At 38.2% G+C, this 14,290-nt stretch overlaps 1 protein-coding gene across 3 annotated transcripts; it reads right to left on the bottom strand.

Moving 5' to 3' along the window:
- Positions 1-248: 248 nt before the first annotated feature.
- On the bottom strand, positions 249-10,696 carry ankrd54.L (ankyrin repeat domain 54 L homeolog). 3 transcript variants are annotated; one of them, XM_018258862.2, is made up of 8 exons: positions 10,324-10,693; positions 8,199-8,246; positions 7,779-7,877; positions 6,215-6,286; positions 4,974-5,021; positions 3,927-4,051; positions 3,220-3,327; positions 249-2,633 (listed from the first exon to the last, which is right to left on the bottom strand). In XM_018258862.2, the coding sequence occupies exons 1-8, from the start codon at positions 10,529-10,531 to the stop codon at positions 2,559-2,561; spliced, it is 783 nt and encodes a 260-aa protein (XP_018114351.1). In that variant the 5' UTR covers positions 10,532-10,693; the 3' UTR covers positions 249-2,558. The 3 variants fall into 3 exon arrangements, with proteins under 3 accessions (XP_018114351.1, XP_018114353.1, XP_018114352.1); XM_018258864.2 differs by lacking the exon at positions 7,779-7,877 and having other exon boundaries at positions 10,324-10,696; XM_018258863.2 differs by lacking the exon at positions 6,215-6,286 and having other exon boundaries at positions 10,324-10,695.
- Between the last annotated feature and the right edge of the window lie 3,594 nt (positions 10,697-14,290).

A 14,290-nucleotide genomic window follows, 5' to 3' on the forward strand; every position in this document is an offset into this window, starting at 1 on the left:
GGTAGTATAGTCTGAAAAACTTGATTTCATTGTTTCTTCCCAACCTGGCTTTTTCAAGTTATTTTAATGATAAATAAGATAAAAACGCGAATGCAAGTTTGGTCTAATAAAAATCGATAAATTCGAGTTTTAGTAAATAACCCCCTTTCTGTGTAGGAAAGTCTCAGAAAAACAAAGCTGTACTAAGGTACACAAGCATTAAATAAACCAATCATATTGCTGATAAAAAAAGAAACCGCAAACTGTACTGGTTTTTAATTTTTTTATTTAAAAAAATACTGTGTACATTAATATGAGATATGCAGATGTGTGTGGGCAAATGTCACTGTAGACAAAATTACCCTTGTCACTTGCAAGCAATTGTGTGTTACCCCCACTTTCACTGGATTTCTGAATGGTTTCATATAGAAGCAGGCCATAAAAGCTGCTTCAACTTCTGAGAAATGGTGTCCGCTATAGGGATGCACCGAATGTAGGATTCAGTTCAGGATTCTGCCGAATCAGAGCTTTTTTTAGCAGGACTTGGCTGAATCCAAGAGACTGGCTAAACGGAATCCGAACCATATAAAATGGGAAAGATTTGCTACACAATTTCTGTCTGCGCCGAGGGTTCAGATTCAGTTTGGGATTCGGCCAACTCCCAATCAAAGGGTTTGGTGCATCCTTCGTTCACAGGGGATAATTTGCACAGCAATCTGTTACAAGTATATTATGCATGTAGTGTTTTCAGCTTTTCCATAAAAGGAACAGTTCAGTGTTAAAATAAAAACTGGGTAAATATATAGGCTAGAGTGACTGGATGTCTAACAGAATAGCCAGAACCCAACTTCCTGCTTTGCAGCTTTCTGATTGGTTACCAGTCTCTCTAACTAGTTAGTCAGTGACTTGAAAGGAAGGGGGGGGGGCACATGGGACATAACTGCTCAGCGAGTTTGCTTTATCCTTATAAACAGTTATGACCCATATCTCTCCCCTCCGTCAAGTGACTGATTGTTATTGTGCACAGCCTATTAAGCCAGTTTTTATTTTTACACTGAACAATTCCTTTGATAAGAGTATTATTTGTGACTTCGGACAAAAAAAACCAACAATGTCAGTCATTTTTAACTTTAAATGACACTTGAAACAAAGGATTTTTGAAACCAAGTGAACATTAAAATGTATATATTAGCACTACATGCATAATATAAAAGGCACATAACACAACAGGGTTTAAAACACACACAAATCTGTAACTGGACAGGGAAGCACAAACAACAGAACAGGTGAAGGGTACAAGGTATTTTAGCAAATGATACACTGCTGCATGAGAATGCCCAATCAGATAGGCAGGAAGGAGGGATGAACAGGGAATGACTTTACATTCAATGATATTTTTGCACCATTAAATAAATATGTTTTTTTCTGTTTTAAAAAAAAAAGAATGTTGCTTTTTACAGTGACAGTTTAACCAATATAACTTTACCTTGAACCCTATTGTTGGGGATCAAAATGGCATTGCTAACCCTAAACAAAAGGATTTTCTCACAGAAATGAGATTGCGATGAGCTTACAATACACAAGGCATAAAACATAAAAGCAAAACTGTAAATGTGATGTTTGGAATTCGTGAAAAAAATTTTCAGTATATTGAATGTAATGGCAAAGGTACAATACTACCACACACAAGCTCATATCACATAGGAATGTCTATGTGGGCAGATCTACACCTACATAAGTGTTGGATTTCAGGTGAAATGCATACTTTTCCCCCCCATATTTCTACACCTAAATCTGCCCCATCTGAGAACGAACAGGCCTATACCATGCACAATAAGGCAGAAGGAAGCACATCAGCATTTTTCTGGTGTGACATGAGCCTAGATCTACACTTTGGAGAGATAAAAAAAAACAGTAAAAAGATGCTCTCATCTTATGCAATAATTTCCCCATATTTGTATACCCCCTTGTATAGAGATTGGTTTTCCGCTTACTCAACGGAGCCCATTTCCAATATCTGTCCCCTAGCACCCTTTGCTTTATGGGAAACACAATAAAGGGTTAGCAGGAGCACTCACATCTACACTTTTGTGCATTCAGTGGGAGCCCCAGGAGACAGTTATGGGTGTTTGCAGACATGTTCTGTTTGTGAAATTAGCCTAAAGGTTTTGCAGGGATTTTTTTATTACAGAATTATATAACACTACAGGGGCCGGAAACCATTTTGCTTGAGATTGATTTAGGACAGTAGAAAGACCCAGTTTGTAAAAGGCAGGCAGCTATATCTTATTCAAAACTGCAGTTTCTTTTCAGTAGCAATCCCATCCACTAAACATTGTTCTTTTTTCATTAAAATTTAATTTAAAATTTATTTTATTGACATCGGATAAGCGCTTCTAAAATGAAACCTGATTAGACATGGTTAAAGCACCATCAGTCTTTGTACCTTTAATATTAAACAGTTAAAAAAAAAAAAAAAAAAAAAAAGCTTGCACAATATGTTGGTACTGCATCTTCCAGGTAGTTAATGGTGAAGTCCATGTCATTGAAAGACATGAAAGTTCTTGGATGAGGTCTGGCTACCTGTTCTCCATTTTCTGTATCTGGAGGCTGAGTGATGTGAAGCTAGCCAACAGCTCTGTTACTTCATCCACCTGCAAGATGGGGAAGTCAGTTATATAATATGAATGACAGCTGCAAACAAACAGATCTAAAAAAAAAAAAGCTGCATAGGGTGTGTTTTTAGCTCAGTAATAAATATATGTATGGATACATCATCATTCAATTAACTTCAAATACTACTTTTAGAAATAACAATAACATTGTCTCTCAGCGGTTAGCCCTGCTAACTATAAAAGAGTATATTCATCCAGTAGTGAGTTTTCTACGACTACTCAAATTTCAGATTCACAGAAACATACAGTAAGTTGTCAGCTTTTGAATGTGACAGTGACTTAGATTGTTAGCTGAACTGTGCAGGGACTGATGTCAATATGAGCAACCTCTGTAAAGTGCTGCAAAATGTTGTTACTTTTTAAATAAACAGTGCTTTTCAGTAACCTTGTTATGAGCCAAGAGGTGCCATGAACAAATTATGGACCTTATATAAAAGTGCTTAACCAAATAGAAATCCACTGGGATACATGGAGGCAAGGCTGAAGTATCCAAAAAAAAAAAACCAATTCGAATTTTAGTGTTTTTCAGGAAATATTTTTTCAATTTATTATCTCTTATTATTACCTGTTCCTTGGTGCTAGTTCGCTGCAGTCTAGAACAGATCTGGTCCAACTGTTCTGTTTGCTCCTGCTGCCCAAGCTTGTCCAAGTACTCCCGCAACATCTGGATGATCTAGGGATAGTTAAAGTAATGTTATGCCAGAGTTATTGTCACAGCTATTGATCAATCTATGTAACACATGTATGTGTGTGCGAGTCTAAATATTCAGAAGAAAGATGTTTTGCTATTCAAGCACTATGATCACTGCATGTGTAGGTTCTAAAAAAAAAATCAAACAAAAATCATACACTAACTGCATTTACAGGACATTTATAATTACTGTAACTCATAGGTAGAAGCAGTTTTTTGCAACAACTTGGCCCTAAGTTTCCACATGTGTCATTAAAACCATACCACAGAGCATATGTTGAAACGATAACCAAACATGGAAGAGCTTGTGAGTGCAGTTTTTTATGACCATCTTAAAAACTTGCAGTGTTTGAGTGTGTTATTTTGATGAATATACACTGCTATTCTGCTTTTCTCAATTCAACCAAGGGATCGCCAACCGGATGAGTTGTCAGATGTTCCATAGTGATGTTCCCCACCACTATAGATAGTACGCATTGTTTATAAAATGGCTGGCTTAAAGAATTAGTTATCTAAACCTAGCTATTACCATACCCAGTACCCATAACTACTATATTCTCAAGTTGATGCTCCACTCTCACCTGTTTCACCTCTAGTCGCAGTGATTCCAATGTCTGTGACTTTCCATCCTGCAAGATGTTAAGCTTTGATTTGGCCAAGTGAAGTGGGGTGCGGCCTGCACGATCTAAAGCATCCACTCTGGCACCTTGCAGCAAAATAACATTTTAATTCATTTTAGACTGTTAAAAACTCGTCCTGTTTGTGAAAGCATAAATGTAAACAAAAGTGCAGCTGCTTGTACAGCAACTATAGGTGTTTGCATGATATAAAAAGGCCCTTTGAGCTAATTTTAATAAATTAATTATGGTGCTTGAGGTCTAATCCTCAGCCTGCTTTCTATGTGTGTATGCAGAGAATAAAGCTTACCAAATGAAATACTATTAATTAATCCCTTTAAATTTAGTCAAACCATTTAATTAAAGGTGCATTAGTAGTATATTTTTATACTACAATCTTCACGGATAATGGGCTGTGGTTGCATTGATACAGAATCTCAAAACTTACTTTTTTGTTAGTTCAAAAATGAATTGATTTAAAGTTACTTAGAGTTTTTCTCTGAGCACTTTTGTAGTTTACAATCATTTTCTTAATGGTTTCTGAGATTAGCTGTTTTTAAATTAATAGTAATACAGGTATGGGATCAGTTATCCGGAAACCCGTTATCCATAAAGCTCAGAATTACGGAAAAGCCACCTCCCATAGACTTAGGGGCCCATTTACTTAGCTCGAGTGAACGATTAGAAGGATTTTGATGTTTTCCTTTTTCTCTGTAATAATAAAGCAGTTCCTTGTACTTGATCCCAGCTAAGATATAATTAATCCTTATTGGAAGAAAAACCAGCCCAATAGGTTTATTTAATGTTTAAATGATTTCCTAGAAGACAAGGTATGAAGATCCAAATTATGGAAAGATCCCTTATCTGGAAAAACCCAAGTCAAGAGTATTCTGGATAACAGGTCCCATACCTGTACTATTAACTTGCAAGTGAAACTGATTTATTAAACAACAACTGTGAATTTGCAGATTGATAAACTTACACAAAACGGTCACATGGAAGACAACTTACCGCCATGCAGCAGTGTTGTGATTACTGGAACATGGCTGGTACAGGCAGCTAGAATGAAAGAAGCAAATATAATTACCACACAACTTAGTTCAGCTACAAATCATTTAAGAACACCGAATTGGGGTAATTTTAACATTTTAAACATTTTGATCAAATCAAATCACTGACAGGAACCAACTGAAATTAAAGGAGTTGATGGAGAGGGTGATAGTCTGAGGAGATTTGCATTTAGTTTTAATTGTGTTAATATTTATGGTTTTTGAGTTATTTAACTTTTTATTCAGCAGATAACTGGTTCCTAGGGTCCAATTACCCAAGCAACCAGGCATTGATTTGAATGAAAGACTGGAATATGAATAGGAAAGGGCTTTGATAGAAAAAATAGTAAAAAGTTGCAATAACAATAACTTTGTAGCCTTACAGAGCATTTGTTTTTTAGATGTCCGAGGTCAGTGACCGCTATTTAAAGCTGGAAAAAGTCTGCAGTAGAAGGCAAATATTCATAAATTATGAAAAGAAAAATTGAAAAGCTGCTTAGAATTAGCCTATCTATAACATAATAAACGAGGTGTATTAGAAACCAGTGCTAGGCTGAAGGGAAGAAATTCCTTACCTCCAGCCATGAGTACAATCTGCAAGGCAGATAAAGATGTGTTGAGATGTGACCTAAATATTGAATTAACTGCTGTTCAAACATAAAGGCTTATGATTAACATAAAACTACAAATACCTGTAAGTGTCAAACCTTGAGCTAAGGATTGTAGTTGTAAGCTACATTTTGCTTTTGCTAAAGGTGGCCATACACAGGCATATTTAGGCTGCCAATTGGGCCCCTTCAAACCAATTATCTCCCTGTGTATGGGGCCCTATCCAACCATTATCTGGAGGAAAATCGGACAGATGTTGATTGGACAGGTTTGATTTTCCTTTTGGCTCGAGGCCCACACCTGCGCATTGATGCAGTCCTCAATCCAACGGCCGGCAAAGCAGCAATTATGATCCAGTCGTTGGCCCGAGGCCAAATGATCGGATCAGCCTATTCGCCAACCTAAACATACAAGCAAATCTAATCTGTCTTGGCTTAGAATCAGAAGGGAGGTTGGTAACTCCCACCCCAACTCCAAAATGAAAAGTGTACCAGTTCCTGGATCAGCACTGTGATATGTGTATTAATGATGTTAATCTAGTATGTTCTTAATTAGTAGAAGTAATGCACTCCTTTCTTAAATCTCATAATTTACCCAAATGTAATGGTGTGTTCCCCAGTCCATCCCTTTGATTTGGATCAGCGCCCTGGTCTAGAAGTAATCTTACTAAAAAGTGGAAAAAAAGGCTTTTATTACATTATATACACAAACATTTAAATTTAAATAGTTTTAAAGAGAAATCCAACAAACTCAAGACCAGGGTTTTTCACTTTATTGTAATTATTTACTATTTCTACCTAAGTAATAAAACAAGAACTACCAATAATAATACAGGTACTAGTTTGATACATTCTAAGGGCTCTTACAGACAAGCGTTTTTACCTGCGCTCCCCTGCGTTCCGTTTTTCTGCGTTCAGCCGCAGGGGAGAGCAGGGATAGACGGATTACATTTTTTCCAATGGGGCTGTACTCACACAGGCGCGTGTAGGCGCCGAACGCAGGAAAAATGCAGCATGTTGCGTCTCAACCTGCGTTCGGCGCCTACACGCGCCTGTGTGAGTACAGCCCCATTGGAAAAAATTTAATGAGTCTGTCCCTGCGCTCCCCTGCGGCTGAACGCAGAAAATCGGAACACAGGTAAAAACGCTCGTCTGTAAGAGCCCTAAGGCTGATGCTACAAAGGGCTGAAACTCGGCCAGCTGAAAGACACAGGCCAAGGATCAGCCCCTACTCTGGCATAAGCCTTCTTCCTTGCCTGAACCCTTACATTTGCATTTTGGAGAAGAAATCTACAGTGTGTGCCTACACCCAGGCAAACACAACGGTTTCGGGTGCAGGCAAGAAAAGTGGCTGATTTTATTCTGCAAACTGAGATCCACCCCAAGCAGCCATAAAGCAAATAAACAAAATTGCACTGAAATCAATGATACATTTTGATGTTCAGGTGCATTTGTGTATCTACATTTTCTGTGATCTATAACACCAAACATTAAATGTCCTTAATCAAACTGCAGAACACATACATTTCTATAGTGTATACATTATATGTATCACCTTCATCTGTAACTTTAGACCTGCTACAGTTTGCTGCACTGTACTGAGTTGTAATGCTGGGTCACTCTTACCAAATTGCTGCCAGAAAAGCTGGAAATTCAACTTATTTCCAATGTACTGTAATATAGGAACAATGGTAGTGTTCTCTGTAACACAAACAGACAATACCTCTGATTATCTTAGTCCAGAGTTACCTTTCTTGTTCCATACTCTTAAAAGAACCATCACCTGCTGGACTTGGGACACTATGGGGCCTAGTTATCATGCTGTGTAAAAAGTGGAGTGAAGCATTACCCGTGATTTTGCCCAGAGTATCCAATCAGCACTTAGATGTCAACAGTTACAAACCAAAAGCAAAGATCTGATTGGTTGTTATGAGCAACATCAACGTTAATGCGTCACTCCACTTTTTACACAACAAGATAACTAGACCCCATATGAGTGTCTGATAGCCTAGAAATACTCCTTGCTGTATTTTGTATTTACATGATATTTTCATGCAAGTAAAAGTACTATGCCCTCACACCAAATATTGGTAATGGTGATTTGCTAAAAGCAAGCAAACATGATTTTATTTTTACTACCCCCCTGCCAATCTTATTACCAATTTGGTCATTTCCATTGCACGATGCAAAGTGAAGCGCTGTCCGTCCCTTGTCATCAGCTGCACATGGATCTGCCCCCTCATCTAGCAATCGTCGTACTGGAAGAGAGCAAAGGGGTTCATTCTGACTGCTGGGGGAAATATGTATTATCATTCATATTTCATCCAGCCTGGAACTACTTTGATCATACAAGGCCATTCTGTATGGAAAGAAACTAAAGTGACTAATCACAAACAATTAAGGGTGATGCTACAGGAGGGCACTCATTGTATTGGCTTTTAAAGTGGATATTCTTATGTCACCGTAAGCTAGTTTAAAAATGTACAGAAATGGAAGTATGCTAATTTACTTATTATACTCTATTTTTATTTTAATGTATTTTTATTTACAATACATCATCAAGCTTCCAAAATACACACCTGTATCCAAATCGTTTCCATTGGCTGCTTCCCTTAGCTTCCTTAAAGCTGAAAGTACATTAAATTTAGTGAATAATGAGTTTCATTACTAGTTGCTGCAACACCTCCTCCCTGTAACCAAAGTTACCAGGATTCCCTGGTGTGTAATGTACATGCAAAGTACAGGAAAATACTATTCTAAACAGTCTCTACTATTAAGCTAGCATTGCAGAAAATGACTCTGGGTGGGGGGGATACAGTACCTGTCCCTGATTTTCCCTGATGGAATGCTCTGTTGGCAAAGATCCTATTATTACTGCATTTTATGCCTTTACCTTAACCTTTAGTATGTTATAGAATAGGCAAGTGCCTCTTGGCTAGTTTTGGGCTGGTTTTGTAGCCTACTTTGGCTTTTTTGAAAATTAGACCTGGCAACCCTGATATTCATTTTTCTTTTGTATCCACGACTATACCAGATGATGGAGTCCTACGCAGGCATAGTAGTTCTGCTATTTCAATGCTATGACTTCTTAATGTAATTCTGATCAACTTTTCAGTACACATTTATTGAACAATTGCAATGGCTTTAAAGTTATTTGAAGAGAATTGTATATTATTATTATTATTATTATTAATAAAATGTATTTATATAGCGCCAACATATTGCGTAGCACTGTAAAGTAAATGTGATTATGCAACTAAATCACATGAATTATATACATAGAACATATGAAGTTACATACATCACAATCAATACCGGTACAAAAGGTGAGGAAGGACCTATGCAAAAGAGCATACACTCTAAAGGGAAGGGAGTAATACACAAGGGGGCCGATTCACTAAGCTCGAGTGAAGGATTCGAATGAAAAAAATTCGAATTTCGAAGTATTTTTTTGGTACTTCGACCATCGAATTGGTTAAATTCGTTCGAATTCGAACGAAATCGAACGAAAAATCGTTCGACTATTCGACCATTCGATAGTCGAAGTACTTTCCCTTTAAAAAAAACTTCGACCCCCTACTTCGGCAGGTAAAACCTACCGAAGTCAATGTTAGCCTATGGGGAAGGTCCCCATAGGCTTGCCTGTGATTTTTTGATCGAAGGATTTTCCTTCGATCGTTGGATTAAAATCCTTCGAATCGTTTGATTCGAAGGATTTAATCGTTCGATCGAACGAAAAATCCTTCGATCGATCGATCGCAGGATTAGCGCTAAATCCTTCGACTTCGATATTCGAAGTCGAAGGATTTCAATTCGAGGGTCGAATTTCGAAGTATTTTTAACTTCGAAATTCGACCCTTAATGAATCTGCCCCAAGGTGTGGGAGTGGGCAAGATCGAATTAAGTGGGTGAGAAATGTGGTATTGTATGTGGTTCCATTTGGTAGTTAAGCAGAGTGAGGGTAGGATTCTCGAAAGAAGTGCGTTTTAAGAGATTTCTTGAAAGCAGAAAGGTTGGGAGAAAGTCGGACAGACGGTGGGAGAGAGTTCCAGAGGAGGGGGCAGCCCTTGCAAAGTCTTGAATGCGAGCATGTGAGGAGGTTATGAGAGAAGAGTTGAGTAGTAGGTCAGTAGAGGAGCGTAGTAAGCGAGTGGGTGAGTATATAGAGATGAGTTCAGAGATGTAGGGTGGGGCAGAGTTATAAAGTGCTTTGAATGTCAGGGTCATTAATTTGAATTTGATTCTGAAAGGTAACGGAAGCCAGTGCAGGGACTGACAGAATGGCGAGGCAGAGGAGGAGCGGTTGCTGAGGTGTATGAGCCTCGCAGCAGTGTTCATTATGGACTGGAGAGGTGACAGTCTCTGGAGAGGGAGGCCAATTAAAAGAGAGTTACAGTAGTCTAGACACGATATGATGAGAGAGTGAATAAGAATTTTGGGGAGCATCTTGGGTGATAAATGTATAGAAGCAATACATGTATCGGTCAGACTGTTTATATTAAGCCCAGTAATGGTAATCCCAGGGCTGCTGCTGTTAGGCAGTCAGAAGAGGCTGCAATGTCCCCACTAAGAATGCAGCTTTTATTCACTATTTAATTAAATGTATTTATTTCAAAACTTGTCCAAGCATTACTTAGGTAAGAAATACTCTCGTACTACCCCCTATCCGGCATTCAGGCAGCCCATATCTGAACGACATATTACCATAGTTGTCTCTTCCCAGAGGACACAGCCTGTGACGGTGCTGTCGATGAGTTTTAACGCGACCTCCAAGGTTTTTCCGGGGTCGCTCAGGCTCCTCCCACAAAGCTCTTAACAGCTCGGGTACCTCTGAAACACTGAAGTCTCCTGCTGTGGGCGTATGACACAGCTCGGCCGCAACAGCCTTGTTGCCCTGCTCCTCAAGCTCCATTTGCTTCACAGGCTCCTAAAGGACCAGCAGGCCACAGTAACCATAGCAATGGAAGGCGGCAGCCAATCGAAGATTACGAGGCGTAAAACCTTGACCAATCAGCTTTTTATCACCGCGATGGCTTTTCCGGCCAACCAACATGAACAGACTTTGACAGAAAGCGGCAAAGGGCATACAGCCACCTTTCATTGGTCTAAAGATCTTGATTGACAGTTGTTTCCTCCTGTAATTGATGGGGGGCTGGAGAATTGAACGTCCTACGCTATAATGACATCCTATGCGATGCAAACATGACGCATTATGGGAAATGTAGTTGCGAATCACCAAAGATACAAATTCCGCGGCCTTGACAACTTGAGATGGTCTCAGTTCACTGCCACGTCTTGTGCCGTTCTAAATTCAATGGAAACATTTGTGGAATAGAAATGGGGCTTTGGCGAAATAGAGAAGAAGCTTCGACAGCTCCGTTTTAGAATAGTCCAACCTAAGTTCTTAAATGGACATGGGAGGAGGGGGCAGATAAATCATAAGAACCCTTTCTGATATAGGAAAAGGGAAATAAGTAACTAAAGGCTGATTGTAACTGCTGGGGCCCAGGAAGTAAAGGAGGGTTGTTGCAGAATAGATTGCGAGCTCTTCAGGGCAGGTGCCTCATCATCCCAAGTGTTTATTGAAACGTAACACCAAGGCATGCACAGACCCAGCCTACATCACAGTGAGCACTCAGCACACTGCTACTGTTTTGCTGTAATTAAAGGATAAGTAAACCTTAAAAATAAGTGAATGTAAAATTGATGAACGTGCTATTCTAAGAACGTTTGCAATGTACATTCATTATTTTTTTTTTTTTTTTGAATTCCAAGATATTAAAGGATTAAGGTACTATTAACATCAATGAATTGTTACAACAGCGCCACCTGCTTGTCATTTTCTGACCACCAAGTAGTCAAGGAAGTTGTCAGGAGAAAGAAAGAGGCTGCTTTGATGTTTTTCTGGATAGGAAAGATGTGAGAAAGGTTTCTAATTCTTTTCCTAACCAGAAGGACATCAGAGCAGCCTCTTTCTTTCTCCTGACAACTTCCTCGACTACTTGGTGGTCAGACTGGTAGGAAGCTGACCAGCAGGTGGCGCTGTCAGAACATAATTAATTCATATTAACAGCACATGTATCCTTTAAGAATACACAAAAGCCATTAATATCTTGTAAATTATAATGTCCAAAACAAGGTAAGTAGTGGGAGCACTCACCGATCACTGGCTCAGCTTGTGCTGCACATCCGACCGAGGTCCCATCGGTGAAAGTATAATATCCAATTCATGCGTAGATGGAGCACCAAGATGGCCAAAAATCGATTAAAAACTTAGATTTTTATTTCATCATATTAAAACAATCGACAAACAGCATGCCCTTGTAATCCCCTGGGTCATGTGCTCAACGCGTTTCGTGACAGCTCGTCACTTCCTCAGGAGCTAACCCCTGCACACACCCACACCAATTTATAAAGGGAACGTGAACTCCACAGCACACCTGGGTGAAAAAATCAACCAACCCAGGTAGGTGTTGTATGTTTATAACACCCTCCCACAATTGACAACAGGTAATCCATGGCCCAACAATGTCTATACAAAATCAATACCTAAAACATATATACAATTAAAAACATAACTGATAAAGAAACAAAAAAAAAGGGAAAAAAGAAGAATAAAGCTCACTGAACATGTAAAGATACTATGTTATTACTATTATCTGATCACTCAGAAACTGCCACAAAAATTGTAACATTAATGAAACAAAAACTCCCTAAACATCAAATGTAGCAAAATGCGGGAGTACTTATATATAGAAACCACAGGGATAATCTACATTAAATTCATCAATTAGAAAAGGAATAATTAAATTGGAATGATTTAATAGAACATGAGTACATATATAATTTACTATAATTTAATTAATTTAATTTAATTTAATTTAATTTAATAAAAACAAGATAATTCCCATTCCCTATTCATTCCCCCAAGGGTCTCCGAAGTCTTTAACTGATAAATCCAATATGCTTCCTTGCACAATAGTTTCCTATCTAGATCAAGATAGATCTAGATAGGAAACTATTGTGCAAGGAAACTATTGTGGGGGAATGAATAGGGAATGGGAATTATCTTGTTTTTATTAAATTAAATTAAATTAAATTAAATTAATTAAATTATAGTAAATTATATATGTACTCATGTTCTATTAAATCATTCCAATTTAATTATTCCTTTTCTAATTGATGAATTTAATGTAGATTATCCCTGTGGTTTCTATATATAAGTACTCCCGCATTTTGCTACATTTGATGTTTAGGGAGTTTTTGTTTCATTAATGTTACAATTTTTGTGGCAGTTTCTGAGTGATCAGATAATAGTAATAACATAGTATCTTTACATGTTCAGTGAGCTTTATTCTTCTTTTTTCCCTTTTTTTTTTGTTTCTTTATCAGTTATGTTTTTAATTGTATATATGTTTTAGGTATTGATTTTGTATAGACATTGTTGGGCCATGGATTACCTGTTGTCAATTGTGGGAGGGTGTTATAAACATACAACACCTACCTGGGTTGGTTGATTTTTTCACCCAGGTGTGCTGTGGAGTTCACGTTCCCTTTATAAATTGGTGTGGGTGTGTGCAGGGGTTAGCTCCTGAGGAAGTGACGAGCTGTCACGAAACGCGTTGAGCACATGACCCAGGGGATTACAAGGGCATGCTGTTTGTCGATTGTTTTAATATGATGAAATAAAAATCTAAGTTTTTAATCGATTTTTGGCCATCTTGGTGCTCCATCTACGCATGAATTGGATCTTGTAAATTATACCCTTATAAACGGTGACTAGTGATGTCATCCGTTATAAACAGTGAGTAGTGATGTCAATTTTGTCACGTGACTGACTAAAACTTGTGTATTATAATAAATAAAGTACGAGATTATTAGAAGTCACCTCAGTTTCATGACCTGTATAAAAGCACTCAGCCATTGGCCTCACCTTGGATCACCTTGGTGACTTATAATATCCTTATATTTTACAATAGGCGGTACTTTATTCACTATATAATACACAAGAGCCATGAATACCTTGTAAATTATATCCTTATAAACGGTGAGTTCTGATGTCATCAGTTATAAACAGCGAGTTCTGATGTCATTTCTGTCACATGACTCACTGAAACTTGTGTGTTATAATAAATAAAGTATTCCCAGTTGCAAAATATGAGGATATTATAAGTTACCTCGGGGTTCCATGACCTGTATAAAAGCACTCGGTTTTGAATTTGACGCAAATTGGACGCCGACCCCTCCGACCCCCTTCCCAACATTTCACACAAAATGTAGATTATAATGCATAATGTACCCCCTACTGAACTTTATAAAGATATTAGAAGTCACCTCGGAGTTATGTGACCTGTATAAAATATCTTTATAAATTACAGTGGGGGTACATTATCCACTATATAACACACAAAAGCCATGAATATCTTGTAGTCGGTTATAAACAGTGAGTTCTGGTGTCATTTCTGTCACACGACTCACTGAAACTTGTGTATTATAATAAATAAATTACCCCAGTTGCAAAACATGAGAATATTAGAAGTTACCTCTGAGTTCCTCCGGCCTTGTGTCATACCTCCCAACTGTCCCTTTTTCAGAGGGACAGTCCCTCTTTTGACAGCTCAACCCGCAGTCCCTCATTTGTACTGGATTTGTCCCTCTTTTCTCTGCACTG

This window comes from Xenopus laevis, chromosome 4L (assembly GCF_017654675.1).
Source record: "Xenopus laevis strain J_2021 chromosome 4L, Xenopus_laevis_v10.1, whole genome shotgun sequence".
Taxonomy (NCBI): Eukaryota; Metazoa; Chordata; class Amphibia; order Anura; family Pipidae; genus Xenopus; species Xenopus laevis.